Source organism: Etheostoma cragini, chromosome 19 (assembly GCF_013103735.1).
Source record: "Etheostoma cragini isolate CJK2018 chromosome 19, CSU_Ecrag_1.0, whole genome shotgun sequence".
In the NCBI taxonomy this organism is placed as follows: domain Eukaryota; kingdom Metazoa; phylum Chordata; class Actinopteri; order Perciformes; family Percidae; genus Etheostoma; species Etheostoma cragini.
The window spans coordinates 17,895,803-17,911,125 of NC_048425.1; the positions used below are offsets into that span (position 1 = coordinate 17,895,803).

A 15,323-nucleotide genomic window follows, 5' to 3' on the forward strand; every position below is an offset into this window, starting at 1 on the left:
TTTTTTTTGTCAGGAGACAGGGTCTGGGGGGTCCAGCATGGGGCGGCGAAGGACACGCGCTCTCCCTCATAGCTCATGGTTGCCTGGCTCTGTCTCATGGAAAAAAACGCTGGAATAAAATTAAAGACACTGCATAAACTCTGCTACTGTATGATTATTTAAATATAGGTACGGTACACAGAAGTCACGGTTCGGTTCAGACACCACGGTCCAGTGCAATGGAGGGCAAAACCAAAATGTACTACTTTGACCCAAAGGTCGAAGTTTTCGAGGTCATGGATGACACCAGGCGGGAGGGCATGACACGGGAGGATCTTAAAAAAAAAAAAAAAAAAAAAACTTGGGATCTTATAGAGGCCGGCGGCCTCTATAAGGGATTAGGTGTCCCTAGAACATTTTATTAAATAAACCTCAGCTGGAGGCTGATTTACTGGGGCAACACTGTTGCTGACTGCATCAGTGATCTCTTTTCATTCTTTCTACAGCCTTGAATACCAGTTTTCATGGTGCCATAAAGTAAACACGTTACTGCAAATGAGCCTTTGATTTCAGGGGTTCAAGCCCCACTTCTGAAAACTGCCGCTTGTTAGCCGTAACCTGTAGGGGCGAGGCCTCAAAACCGAGATTATATCGGGGCGTGATATTTAAATTACCATCGTTTCCAGCCGCTGCACCATTCTCACGCTCTGATTGGTTGGTGGGATACGAATGTTCCATGAATCACACGCGAAGCCTGTCGTAAGAGATTTCTGCGCTGGTTTCTCCGTCAGGTTGATAAATGGTGGCCATTGTGTTGGGTCACACTCAGGCGAGGTTCCAAAATAATTATTAGACATGTCAATACAACAAATGTTTGTTTAAGAATAAAAAAATGCATACAAACTTCAAAATTATAAAATGTCATTGATAACTATAGGATCTTTCATTTTCTATAGCCCAAAAAGGGGCATGGTCTTGGCGGAACAGTATATGGCGGTTCGGTGTATGGGCCATTCACCTTTCTGCTTTAGTCCACTTTGTTTGGCAGGCAGTAAATAATTCAAATATTACATATTTTTTAGTTACACACTAAATAATCAGAACTTGGACTTAACTCTGTTTTGGACTGGTTTTGCATTGAGGAAATTCTAAATATATTATAGCATGAAAGTGGTCAAATGTCAACATCACTTCAGGTTTGTCCAAAACTGTATTGATCAAACTTCTTAATGTGTTTTGTTTTTTCGTATTTCTCACTGTTTGTTTTCTCTACCTCCTCCCAGTCAGAGCAACCCAGTCCAGCCAGTTCCAGCTCCAGTTCAGGCTTTGCTCACACACACCACAAACGACAAGGTAATAAGCTGGAACGTACATACGTTTCAGCTAAACTCTTGTTAATTGTCTTTTTCAATCGGAAACAATGTGTCTAATGGTCCAGTGCAGCTCATATGGAGTACCTGGTAGCTTCAACTTTGAGTCCAGACAGCTTTTAAACACTGCACTGGTTTCCTTTCTTAATAAACACAGCAGCGTTATCTCATCTGTCACCTCTGAGATAGAGAGGCACCGATTGATCGGCCATTGCCGGGAACCGGCCAATCAGGCCCTGATATAGCTCTGCCACCATCTTGGTCTCTCTCTTGCCTCAGTAAGTGTCAGTTGGTGTGAGGCAGGCAGGAGGAAGCTGCTGGCTGCAGGAGTTGGAATGAAACTAATACACACACCTGTACATTATTGTAAATGGATGCTGATTCATGAATAGTTTTGTATAAATAAATAGATAAATACAGGTAGAGATTAAAAAGTTGAGTCCCTGTAGCCTTATACACAGAATAGCCTAGTCTTTTCTCTGATCTGATTCTACTCTTTACTGCACATTCATTTCATTTCAGTTAGAGGTTTGTAAAAAAAGGTTCTGGAGATTTGAGAGAGAAGGGACCCTGGGAACCAGACAAATGTGTTTCATTTCCTCTGGTCCAGCCAACCAGGACCAAGGGGGGACCAATCCCAACAGTTTCTTATAAGGGGCGGGTTTTATACAATAACTGACAACATGAGGAGTTTACGTGCTATACGCAAAATATGTGATGTCATTTTAGGCTGGCGCAGACACTGCGGCATGCCTAAACCTAGCTGTAAACCTAGCTTTGTGTAGATGAGTGCCATTAAGGGAGTTATCAACAATAACAAAAAGAGGGCTGCAGGCAATGTGGTGAAGTACTATTTCAAATTCTGTTGGCAAAAACAGCAACACTCGCTCACAGACATTTATGCTACAGCATGACAGCACACTGTAGTCTATCAGTCGCTCAGCTCTATGTCACATGTTTCCAGCTCTGATTGGTTGGAGGTCTCTTCAATTGCACCCAGAATCGTTTTGGTTTATGGGCGTTAGGGACCGGATTTCTCATCTCATCTCATCATTCCCAGCTATTCTCATTTTAGTGACAAGCTGCTCGACTGAATTTACTGTGAGCTGTTCTGATAACCAGATAGAACTCATTCTATCTAATGTTACACCATCATACAATAATAATTCTCTATAATGTCAAAATCTTCTACTGTTCATCAAACATCTAACAGAAATTCAGTGTTCATCTCTGCACACAGTTGTTAGTCAAAATTATTGGTAGAGGAGGAGAAGCAAGATGTCTTGAGACATTATTATTATTAATATTAAAACATTTTATTAAATGTAATTTGACATCTTCTACTGGATACAAATTAGTCTAAAGGCCTTCTCGTGTCTTATCTTCTGGCGCCACAAAATACAACTTTACAACCCACTTTAGTAATTATGCTGGAAAAAACCTAGAGCATGTATTACTGTTATAGAAATATAGACTTGTCAAAGCCATATTATGAGATCCAGCTGTCATTTTACAAGATCAAAGTTTTCATTTTTCTAGATGGCATGATCATTTTACGAGTAAAAGTGAACAATGCGGTAACTTTTTTTCCACTATTTATTAAGTAAAAAGATGAATCTTTTTCTCATATTCTCATTTCTTTTGACAACAGTGGTCATAGTATTTGGTTGTAGAGGGCTCCATGAATCACAGTTACATTTTCAGTCTCACACACTTACCAAAACAACTTCCAAATTGGTAACATTATCCTAACAGTCATAAGTACTGCAGAGCATCATCCTCGTTCAGCTTTTTTACTTTCATCATCAGGTTAAACCTGCCATATGTTGAAAAGCTTGTTTGTGTATTCTGGTTCCTCTTTGGAAGCTGCAAACCCTACACCTGGGTAGTGGAAATATGATAATAAATGTTAATGCTAATAAAAGTTGATACAAAAATAGTTTAAAAGACTCTAGAAGTCATTCAGGACTGAAAATAGTCAGGGCCAGGTGGGTCCGTGCAACGCTTATCAGTTTAATATTCTAAGTACAAACAGAAAAATGGGTTCAAGTATCCATTTTTTTTATTTTTCCCCGCCTTGACAAATTAAAAAAAGATGTCTTCTTTAACCTGTTTTTCCAATTGTCTGATTTTAGACAATAGAAACAAAAGCAATTTAGAAAATTACAAAATTGTGTCTGGGCTCCATTTATTCAATACAGCAATGAAATTGTCTCCGCCTACTTACCAACGATTGGTTGGCAATCCTCGTGGGTGTGTCTGGATGGGTTTCGGCGTTTTAGACGTTCAAGGACACTCGGGGCAGTCATGTCGACGCCGGATAATTACGAGAATCTAATTTACGATCTTGATGAGAATGTAAGGAATACTTGTGGGCAAATGCAAAACGGGGGGGGGGGGGGGGGGGGGGGGGGGGGGGGGGGGGGGGGGCAAGCGTCTCGTCATTATACAAGTTTCGCACAGAGCACGACATACGCAGGTTCATGGGCGTAGTTGGTTTGAAATGTGCATTTCCAGAATTGCTGGGTAAAATGACGCATTCATTTTTTTACTCTTCCGAGCAGTGTGTTTTCTGTAGCTTACTAATGTAAAAACAAAACAAAGTCCTATTATTATGGATGTTATCTGACATTAAGCGATTCTGCTTCACATTGTGACGGGCTTGATTATGCAAGACTAGGAAGGAAGGAACACATCAACTTATCTGGCTGCTGTGCTTGAGTGGTGGGGGGGGGGGGCGTAGCTAGGCGAAACAAGGGAGAGACTATTATTGCAGTATTGAATAATTTGAGCCCAGATGCAATTTTGTAATTTTCTAAATTTCTCATCCTTTGAATAAAAACCAAAAATTGGGAAAACAGCTTTAATTGAATTAGATATTTGAACCCATTTCTCGGTTTTTCGAATTGACCTCTGCTTATATGTTTGTTACTTTCTCTGGATACAGTGGTGGACTTCATCATCAGGAAAAGGGTGGCTATCCCTGCCACCACCCACACAGGTAACAGTTCCTGGTAGGCCCCCCCACACCCTTTTCACATCAGCATTATTTTTCCAGCTCATGTATATGCATGGAAGGTCATGCATCTGTCTGCAGTCATGTTAGTAGGGTTTGGGATTATCTCATGCATACCATACACCCATCACTGCTGATCCAGCTCCATGTGTACATCTGTCCCCCTGCACTCTCTGGTGTCTACGTGGGAGGCAGAGAGACCGATTGACACTGTTGGTTTTGGTCTCTTTGTGGGACCCGCAGCAGTTCGGCAGCCACAAGCTCCACTGGACCATCCCTCCGCCTCACAGCATGACCCGCTGCCTTAAGCATGTTTCTACATGTTTTACTTTGAAATTCTAACGTGTTCTCTCGTGTTCCCCCCCCCCACCCACTCTCACACACACACACACACACAGTGCTGGGCCCACTGCAGTCAGTCATGCAGGATCTGCACTCGGACGACAACGATGAAGATTCCGACAACGACAATGACCATGACATGGACTCTGAAAGCGAGCGGCCAGCGCACACACATCTTACACACCACCAACGCAGGTTAGTGAACACACACACACACACACACACACACACACACACACACACCATAATCATCAACATAGGCTTTTGGTTGTACCATCTCAGCTCTGAAAAGCCTGTGTGATTACCGACCAGAGGCATGTACTACCAATCAAGATCAACATTCCCAGGACTTCATTCTGTTCCCTGGCTTCCCTAACCTAACAACCGCGGTCCTGCGTAAGCTGGGTCACGATGGTGGTTAACAGCTAGTTCAATCAACCCAGGGTTTCTCAATCCAGCAACGCGCACGTTCACATAGAACAGGCGGTCATATTTCACATAAGAAGAGGAAACTATAATATTGCATATATATATATCTATGAGGAACACAGACACTGTTTTCCCAACAAAACACAATACAGTCGCTGGTAGAAATAGCCGACGCTGTAAATGTGTAAATCACAGCGCCTATGAATATCATTTCCTCATCGATCAGACATGAGATCTGACCATAATTACACTTGTGCTTTCCATAAACTGTCGTTGCATTAGCAGATTATATTGGTTGCAACCCTGGCAGTGGGAAGCCATCTGAGGGCAAATAAAAAGACATAATTCAAATGGTTGAATTGGCAACACACGGCTCAAGAAGCCAACAAATATACGTAATCATATAGGCTAAACTCACTCAGCCATATATATTTCTATTTATTCATTTAAAACACCAAAAACCACCAGACAGCTTTTAAATAATCAGTAAATTGAACATCCCCCATCGGGAATGTTAACTGGGTCGTTGGTCTCTAAATGTTTAAAGTTTTATGAAAGTCTCTCTCTCTCTCTCTCTCTCTCTCTCTCTCTCTCTCTCTCTCTCTCTCTCTCTCTCTCTCTCTCTCTCTCTCTCTCTCTCTCTCTCTCTCTCTCTCTCTCTGCACCAAGCTCCAGATCTTCTAGGAACTGTGACTCTGTTATCAGTTGAGTATTGATTGGTCGGTAGGCGGTGCTTTTACACCGGTTGACCTCTAATCTCCAACATAACCTGCTCCGACCAGGTTAGGTGTTCAGCATAGGTTACCACGGCGATGTAACCCGGTAACAAGCGATCCATCGTCATGATACAGATTTTGTGCAGATATTTTTATTTCTCTGCATATTTATTGCAGCTGCTGGACAAGGAAGTGCAGAGTCTTGTAATCACGACTTCATGACATTTCCTAAAATACTGAAGCAGCGCCGCAATTATTTGTGTGTAAAGATGCAAGGCTGAGCTAAGATGGCTCATAACAACTTAGCAAAATAAATCTTCCTGTCTCGTTCTCCCTGCGTCTTGCGTTTAATGTGCGAGTAAGACTAAACACGCCTGGATGAGTACTACTTCTAGAGGGGTTGTGCTGTGTTAAACTGACTCACCCAGCTGTTGTTTGGTTTGGTGTTCTGAAGCCGGGACCAATAACTGTGGTGTCTCCCTCAACAATGAAATCTATTTTTCATTTTTTTTATTTATTTAACCAGGTTGGCTGTTGAGAACAGGTTCTCATTTGCAACGGTTCTCAAGTTGCATACACAGTTAAAAAAAAAAATTGGAGCTTTTCCAACACAGGTAGACCCATGGCAGTAGTGATATCCAAATGGAAATGTCTTTTGTGACCCCACTAGATGGTGCTCTCTGTTCTACAAAGAGTCAAAAGCACACTGAATTGCCATTCCTCAAGCTTTTTTCTTTAACCCTGGAGCGCCATCTAGTGGATCAATACACACAGCGGATGGTTCATAAAGCTCGAGTTGGACATGATTCGGCCCGACTGTGCACTGATCATTGGTTGTTTGTCTCTTGTCCCGTGACTAACTCCCCAGGGTCAGTTTGAGTGATGGCAGTGAGAGCGACAGCTCCTCACACTCACCCCCATGCCGCAATGAAGCCCCCCCCTTACTAAAGACTACTAATAACCAGGTAAGAAGATATATTATGTATACCCCAATTCCAGTGAAGTTGGGACCTTGTGTAAAACATAAATAAAAACAGAATACAATAATTAGCAAATCCTCTTATATTCAGTTGTATACATTACAAAAACAAGTTATTTAATGTTCAAACATTGTTTTTTTGCAAATATTCACTCATTTTGAATTAGATGCCTGCAACATGTTCCAAAAAAGCTGCGACAGGCAACCACAGACTGGGAAAGTAGAGGAATGCTCCAGAATCACCTGTTTGGAACATTCCACAGGTGAACGGGTTAATGACCGGGTATAAAAGGAGCACCCCCACAAGGCTCAGACGTTCACAAGCAGGGATGGGGCGAGGTTCCCCGCTTTAACAACTGTGTGAGCAAATAGTCCAACAGTTGAAGAACAGCGTTCCTCAACGTACAATTGCAAGGAATTTGGGGATTTCATTATCTGCAGTCCATAATATCATGGAAAGATCCAGAGAAACTGGAGAAATCTCTACATGTAAGCAGCAAGGCCAAAACCCAACACCGTTTGACCATGACCTACCATCCCTCAGACAACACTGCATTAAAAACCAACATCATTATGTAAAGGATATTACCACGTGGGCTCAGGAACCCTTTGGAGAACCATTGTCAGCTAACACAGTTCATCGCTACATCTACAAGTGCAAGTTAAAAGTCTACCATGAAAAGTGAAAGCCATATATCATCGACACCAGAAACGCAGCCGGTTTCTCTGGGCCCGAGCTCCTCTGAGATGGACTGAAGCAATGTGGAAGAGTGTGCCGTGGTCTGACGAGTCCACATTTCAAATAGTTTCTGGAAAACATGGACGTCATGTCCTCCTGACCAAAGAGGAAAAGGACCATCCTGATTGTCATCAGCCCAAAGGTCAAAAGCCAGCATCTGTGGTGGGGGTGGAGAGGGGGAGGGGGTGTTTCACAGCTGTGAAGGCACCACTAATGCTGAAAGGTACATACAGGTTTTGGGGCAACATATGCTGCCATCCAAGCAGCTTCTTTTTCAGGGAAGTCCCCGCTAATTTCAGCGAGATAATGCTAAGCCACATTCTACACGTGTTCACTATTAATCACATTCTCTGCCACAGTCTTTTTCTCACAACGTGTAATATTTAGTGCACACATGAACCATGACGAAACCAAACAAATTGGCAGTACCACACAGATTTATATTGGCACCTAGAGCACATTGGGCATCACCACAAGCCTGTAAGCACAGAGGCCTCGATGAAGAGAACGGAGAGCTTTGCAGCGCCTATTTTACACGGTCAGTGTTTAAAAGTCCCAGAAGAACGTAGCGTTTGTGTTGTCGGGCTCTTAAAATTAAATGAGAATCAAAGTCATTAAAAAGGAAATGTAATCGACTAATCATGCAGGCCTACTTTGAACTATAACCAACAGCAGACTTTAATGAACTGACAGCATAAGTTATACGACTTACAGTTCTCGAGGACGCGCACACACAATCTCAACTGGCTAGTTATCCTTCGGACAGCGGCAGTCTCTTTTTCTTTCTTTTCATCCCTTATTTCTTTTTTTCTTGAGGTGGCACGCGTGCCCGGTTGCGGTTCCGACATGCACTCACAATCACTGCTGATGGACAGCCTTTATGGTTATGTACAGCCCTATTTCTAATACCATAGGTATAGATATAGGTGTATGCTACTTTTAATTTGGGATTTGGGTATGAAGTTTAAATCAAAATAATAAGAGGATGTTATTGGGGTTGGGAACCGGAAGGTCGCTGGTTCAAGTCCTCGTTCGGACCACAGTATGGAGGTGGACCGGTAGCCGGAGAGGTGCCAAGGTGCTCTTGCGCAGGGCATCGAAACCCCAACTGCTCGGGGCACCTTTCCATGGGCAGCCCCCCTCACTCTGACATCTCTCCACTAGTGCATGTATAGGTACTGAGCATGTGTGTGTAATTCAGGCCTGTGTGTAATAACAACAGAGTGTAAATTGTAATTAATAAAGTATACATAATGTTAGGTGATGTAACGCAGTGGTAAGTCGAAAAGGATTTGAAAATATTCTGTTTTTATTTACGTTTAACACAAACGTCCCAACTTCATTAGAATTGGGGTTTGCACAGTATTTAGTTATTGTGATTGAATGTACCCCAAGAGAACCCAGGTGCTGATGTCCCCCAGAGTAACTTTGACCCAATGTCTCTCTCTGTCCTCTGGCAGATACTGGAAGTGAAGAGTCCCAGCAAGCAGAGCAAGCAGGACAAGAACAGAAACTTAGATTGTGACAAGGTACACATGGCTCTTTGTTTCTTCAGTATAAATCAGCCCGTATAAAGATAGATTAGGAAACATGGCGGTAACATGTGGGGTTCTGGGTCAGGATATTCCACTATTGGGACAGCGCTGTGTTTACTGGACCTTTCAACATGGCTCATCCAACCTGACCTCACAGAGTAAAACACGGCTCTGAGGCTGCTTGGCTTTAACGAAAATGGAAATACACCATGGCTTTCTAAATTTATAGTATAAAAGTACTTTAGAGTGGACTTTTGGCAGCAACTTCCCATGCTGGAGTTCCCAAAGGTACCAAAGGGGTTGAATCGGGGATCGACTAGTTTTAAACCCGGGCAGATTATCGGGCCGTTTTTGGCAGTTTGCAGATAATCTGAATCTGCGTTTTATTTGCCTAATAACTGATAAAGTTAATGAATTATAAAGTGGTCTACTCTGTCTTGGTTACAGCCCTGTGTCTGCCCCTCTGCTTAGGTTGCCCCCCCCCCCCCCCCCCCCCCCCCCCCCCCCCCCCAACACTATCTGACTCTGTTACTGGGGATTATGTTGGAAGTTGTTCATTTATTAAATAATTGCTTAAAGCGTTTAAACAAAGTTTTGTTGGAGATTGTAACCTTCCAAAATCTTAATTTTGACTTCAAGATTTTCATTTTCACTGTAAATGCATATCGTGCGCGTGTGTGCGTGCGTGCGTGCGTGCGTGCTTGCATGCGTGCGTGTCTAACAAGATGTTGCTGTGTTTTCTAGGCGTACCTGGACGAGCTGGTGGAACTGCACAAAAGATTGATGACGCTCAGAGAAGGTCATATCCTGCAACAGGTGTGTGTGTGTGTGTGTGTGTTTGTGTGTGTGTGTGTGTTGCAAGTTGTGGCTAATGTAGCTTTTAGCAGTGATAAAGTCTCTTCTTTCTAACTCCACACCTCTAGACCGTTATCTGTTTTAAACACACTGAAAGCTTTATACTACTTTATTCTAATATGCAGCATAATCCTCAACACCTGGAAACACACATGGAGTTCTCCTTCACGTCTGGCTGTTTTAACATGTTTTTAGAGTGGATGTTTCCTTAAGTATGTAACTTATAGTCTTACATGTTCACTTAAAGTCTTTGGTATGAGATTACAGTGGCAATAAGAAACCATCTCATGGACTAGTACTAGTATCACTACTTTTATTATAGTTTCACTGAAACATGTATTGGGTGGCTAGTTTCCAGCATGATAGGAGCACATGCCAGTGTTGTGTAGTTGCGTTGGATTGGAGATTAGCTGTGATCAATTCCTCATTCTCTGTAATCGTCATCTGGAAGCGATGAAGGATTTGGTTTCTCTCTCTCCACCTGAGATTGCATGTTTCTTACTTCTATCACGTGACGTATCGGTGGATCCTCCCAGCAGGAGCCTGGCTCTCCCAACACAACGTCGGTCTCTGAGGAGAGACCAAATCCCATCCAGACCAACTCCACCCGTGCAGAGTAGTCAGGCTAATCTAGCCCTGCTCCCAGAGATGGAAATAATTAACTCCCAGATGGCACCAGCTCCTAAACAGCTGCAACAATGAGCAAACGGGCCAAAATGGGACTTAGATCGGCCTTGTCCTTTCCCCCACACTGAACTGAGACCTGTACCTGCACCACGGTGTATGGGATGGGGTTCCTTGTAATCTGCAGGACTCCCAAAGGCTGAATCCAATCATCCCTGCCCTACGTGACCTTTTTAAGCCAGTTCAAGTCATCCCACAAGAAAGAAAATGAGAATACAAATCATTTCTCCAGAGGTCTGACAAACAATCTGCAATGCTGACACCCAGGATACTCATTTCTTAGTGGCAGAGGAGATTTATATCGCTCTTCCCTTTTTCACTCACACCATCAGGGTTTGTATTTAACCCTTGTGTTGTCTTCCCGTTGACCTGCAACTTTGTGTTTTTCTGGGTTGACATTTCTACGGTTTGTTGTTCTTTTTCTACACTTTTCTCAACGTTTTTGTCTATTCTTTTGACATTTTTTAATTGTCTAGTAAATTTTTCAACAATTGCTTTGTTCCTTTTTCCAACGATTTTGATGGTTTTTTTGTCACTTTTTCCATTTTTTCTTTTCCTTTTTTTTGTCACTTTTTCAATGTTTAAAATACCGTTTTTGTAGATTTTCTTTCTTGCTTTTTTCTATTTTTTTTTTCGCCATTTTTCAAGTGTAAGTTTTTGTAAAGCAACCAAATTTGAACCGAGGACAACACAAGGGTTAAACAGTAGCTTCAAAAGCTTTCTGAGGGAAGTTTGTCAATCAAGCTTCAGTGAAGGAGCCTTCCGTTTTAAAAAGCAACCGTGACTAGCATGGTTCCACAGCAGCTGGATTCTCCTGATTTCACCAGACCACGCGAGAATTGTGGGATCACAAGATCACCAAAAATCCACCTAGTCAGGCTTCAAGTATTGGATTTGTGGCTGTGCTAACCGAGCCAATCTGCATCCTTTGAGAGGTAAGTGTAAGTGTGAGTGTGTGTGTGACGGCCGCCACTGTAAAACAACAATGCCCCACGTGATAGACAGATGGCTCACCCAATCACCTGCCAGGGGGTTTTTCAAAGTGCCCGCCCCTTTTCAAACCGGTTCCAAAGCTGGTTTCTCACACGGCCCCGTGGAACCAACCATCTGGCGCGTCAGATGAACATGATGGAGGAAGTCTGGCTCATTTTCATTCCCCTGCTTTACATTACAAGCTGTACTTCTCTCTCTTTGGATTCATATTTAATATAACCTGTATGCAGCAACCAGATTTGTTTGGCAGCTCCGACTTAATAGAGCCAGTACCCATTGTACTCTGTGTTTTCCAGATTGTGAACCTGATTGAAGAGACGGGACACTTCCACATCACAAACACTACGTTCGACTTCGACCTTTGCTCCTTGGACAGAAGCACAGTCCGCAAGCTGCAGAGCTACCTGGAGACGTCCGGGCTGTCCTGAGCCCCGGAGCAGCGGGCTGCTGGATCTCGGTCTCCACGTAGACTTTGGATCTTTCTTGAACAAACTCCCAACTTTGGATGCAAAGCAAAAGCCCCGCTGTGGGCGGGTCCAGTTGCTGGGTCTAGCCTGCTGATTGGACCGCTCTGAATACAAAGGAACCAGGGCCACGTGTTGTTGGGGGGGGCGGTGAGCCCTGTGGATCAGGAGATCACCCAGAAAGCCTTGAAACGTCACTTGATTTCAAAAAAATAAAAAAACAAGTGAGGACTTGTTGCTCTTAATGAATGTGCATATTTTTACCATTTCTGTTCTTTGATTTATCGTTCGTTGGGAAAAATGCATGGTCGACATCGCCTTACTACATTGTAAGTTTTATTTATTGAAGTGTGTGTGTGTGTGTGCGTGTGTGTGTGTGTGTGTAAGCACTTGACAGCAGCGTATATTTGACTCTGTGTGACAGTTGAGCATTACTGAATGTAATACTGAATCATTTCCATGGGAACAAAAAATTGCCAGAGCAGGTGTGAAGGTGACGCACGTACATTAATATTCCAGTCTAGAGAAGAAGCAGATCCCGAGGTCCAGATACAGATCCAGCCTGGCTGGGGGAGAACGGAGGCGTTGGAACTGTACATCCAAGTCCATGTTGGTACCCCCCAAGGGCTAGTCTAAAAAATAACGCTACAGCTGTTCTTATCTCCCTCTGCCTCATGGATCTGACCAATAATTTTCACTGAAACGTCTTTTTCTACAAACAAACTTCATCATGACGTACAGTGGCTTTGAATCCCTCTTACAGGAAGCTTGTGGTTATTGATTCCATATTTCTAATATTGCATTTATTATAAAGCCCAACTCACAGACTCGTTAGATTAACGTGGTCATGTGGACTCCACATGCAGGAGAGAGGTTGGTTTTCCACACCAGCGCGTCTCAAGTGCAACACCATTTGGCAGTTTTTTATTCCCATATTGTGACACTGTAGAAACAAGACTGGAGCGAGCTGAGCACTAAGGACTAAAGTGAACGTTGTCATGCTATTGGTACCAAATCCAGGACTAATGTGCTGCACCAGGTCCTGCTCAGCTTCAGGGCCAAATGCAGAGTAAATAGACCCGCTTGGTTTAGGGTACTACTACTGTTGGGGAAATCCTTCTCTCTTTGTAGAACAGACCGAGCCCTGGAAGAGGAAAGGGGGAACAAAGTCCCAGCATGCAGTCCGACCGCTCCTGCATTTCTGAAATGTGTGAAATATTTTGGTTAGATTTAACAAAAGAGAGAGCCAAAGGGAATTTTTGGCAGACGAGTACTGTTACGGGTGTCTTTTATTTATTTTGTGGGTGTTTGAGTTGCATCCGTTTCCCGAGGAGAACGCCTCTGTTTGATTTTTAAAGTTCAGGATTCACCTTGAAGGGCTTCCTCACCCTGTGTTCTGTCTTATGCTTTCTTGTGTATTTTGAGGACATACAATAAATATTCTGTATGATGTACAGAGGAGTTATTAAGTAACTTGTGGATGAGCTTTTTTGGCACAGGTATTTTTCTTCTGCTTTTCTTTTCATTCATTTTTCAGTGGATGTATGTATGTATGTATATATATATATATATATTTTTTTTTTCCTCATTGTAAAACAGTTTTTTAAACGCAGAAATATTTCATGGCTGAAAGATATCTTTTTCACTGCAGTGTTTTTAATTTTTTTTCACAATCTGAGTACTTTACAACCCCCTCAGGGAAACTGATCACTTGCAGTTGCTACGTCGGATTTAAGGAAAAAGTAAGTTAGAAAAGAAGTCAGCAAGTGCTTCAAGTAACCCTTTTTAAATGATTCTGAAACGGCAAACAACAGTAAAAAGATGGGAGTTTTATATAGTTTTTAGGAAGTCCTCTGTGACTCCAAGTCCCAGAATGCTTTGCGGCAGGTAGACAAAGTCAATCTACAGTGGGTAATATAGCACCGTAAAGAAATAAGCTTTAGGAAAAACGCTACCGCTTTAGTCTAAAGGGGACAATCAACACAAAGTTACATATAGACACTAGAAGTGCAGGAATAAAAAACAAGTAACCTTAGTTAAAGTAAGATTAGGTTAAAAAGGTTGTAAACAAAGTAGCGAGTGAACACATGGCTGAAACATGTCGGACTTCAATCATTTCATGAATTGCACATGTCACTAATAAAGTACTTCCCATAAGGGTCCAAAACTATAGAGATGTGATATGGAGATAGGTGTTGGGACTCCGAGTTTGGAACCCTCAGAGTTGATGGCGTCCTCACCCTCTTATTCAAAGGAGACCCATGGCGTACCATGCTTGGATCTCAAACACAGGGAATAACTAGTTAATAATGACTTATTCATATTTCCAGTGTGTTTCTTTTCTGCCAGTGACACCAGCGATGTGTTCAAGAGGAATGGGACATGATTTGAGGTCAGGTCTGTCTTTTAAACGCCACATTTCACCACTCAAGCATCAGAACTGGGCCTTTCCTCTGTTAGGGTGCCACGTTGAAGATGATATCCCGGCAGTGTCACTACGGCGGTCAGCTGAGAAGGACCTGGGAACCCTGGGTGCAGACCATGTGGGGTCCTGAAGGTCTGCATGAAGACCAACCACTGTACTGGGGTGCACTGATGAGCCCCTTTGTCTGGAGAAACCTTTCCGTGAAGTATCTGTTGGCTTTGAACCTAAAAATACAACGATAAACAGCATCTGTCTTCCAGGCACATCCCAGAATCAAAGTCTAAAGGGGTAAAAGGTCAGTAAGAGGGGATTCTGGGATCAAAATGTTGGTCCCCTGTCTCTAGTGGATGACTAAAACTGTGCCATGCATGTTCTTTTTCTGTCAGTCTACGTGGGTGGTCTGGAAGAAGAAAAGTTGGAAGCGGTCCAGATTCAAGTGGGCGAGGACGACTGGCTCTTGGTCCCGGTCTCAGCAGGCGGACTCTGGAACAAGCTGCCCACTGGAGGATCAGTGTTAGAAAGGTCTCTGTGGAGACGCTGGTGGCTGCTCAGCTGTCTTCTGCAGGATTAGGTCTCGGTGCAAATGCGAGCTGTTATAGAAATATGTTAGAAATCTAAAAATCTGAGGGTCACGCTTGCTTATGACATTTCCATTTAATGTCGATTCACCCCGTTAACTTTCCTCCAACATCATCTAGGACGATCTGTCCCTGTGTGAAGGTCTCGGCATGCTCCATGAGGCCACCCCCACCACGCCTAAAGGCAACTGTGTGCACACCGGTTCCACATGGGCACCC

At 43.1% G+C, this 15,323-nt stretch overlaps 1 protein-coding gene across 4 annotated transcripts in view; it reads left to right on the forward strand.

Moving 5' to 3' along the window:
• Positions 1 to 13,566, forward strand: part of mllt3 (MLLT3 super elongation complex subunit) — a 52,372-nt gene extending 38,806 nt beyond the window's left edge. For 2 of the 4 annotated variants that reach the window (XM_034901414.1, XM_034901417.1), the window contains exons 8-14: positions 1,263 to 1,332; positions 4,297 to 4,350; positions 4,764 to 4,902; positions 6,721 to 6,817; positions 9,031 to 9,099; positions 9,850 to 9,921; positions 11,934 to 13,566. In XM_034901414.1, coding sequence (XP_034757305.1) covers positions 1,263 to 1,332; positions 4,297 to 4,350; positions 4,764 to 4,902; positions 6,721 to 6,817; positions 9,031 to 9,099; positions 9,850 to 9,921; positions 11,934 to 12,065 — 633 coding nt within the window. In that variant the 3' untranslated portion in view covers positions 12,066 to 13,566. The remainder of the gene's footprint in view (positions 1 to 1,262; positions 1,333 to 4,296; positions 4,351 to 4,763; positions 4,903 to 6,720; positions 6,818 to 9,030; positions 9,100 to 9,849; positions 9,922 to 11,933) is intronic. The other 2 variants (XM_034901416.1, XM_034901418.1) reach the window with 1 other exon arrangement.
• Positions 13,567 to 15,323: the final 1,757 nt, after the last annotated feature.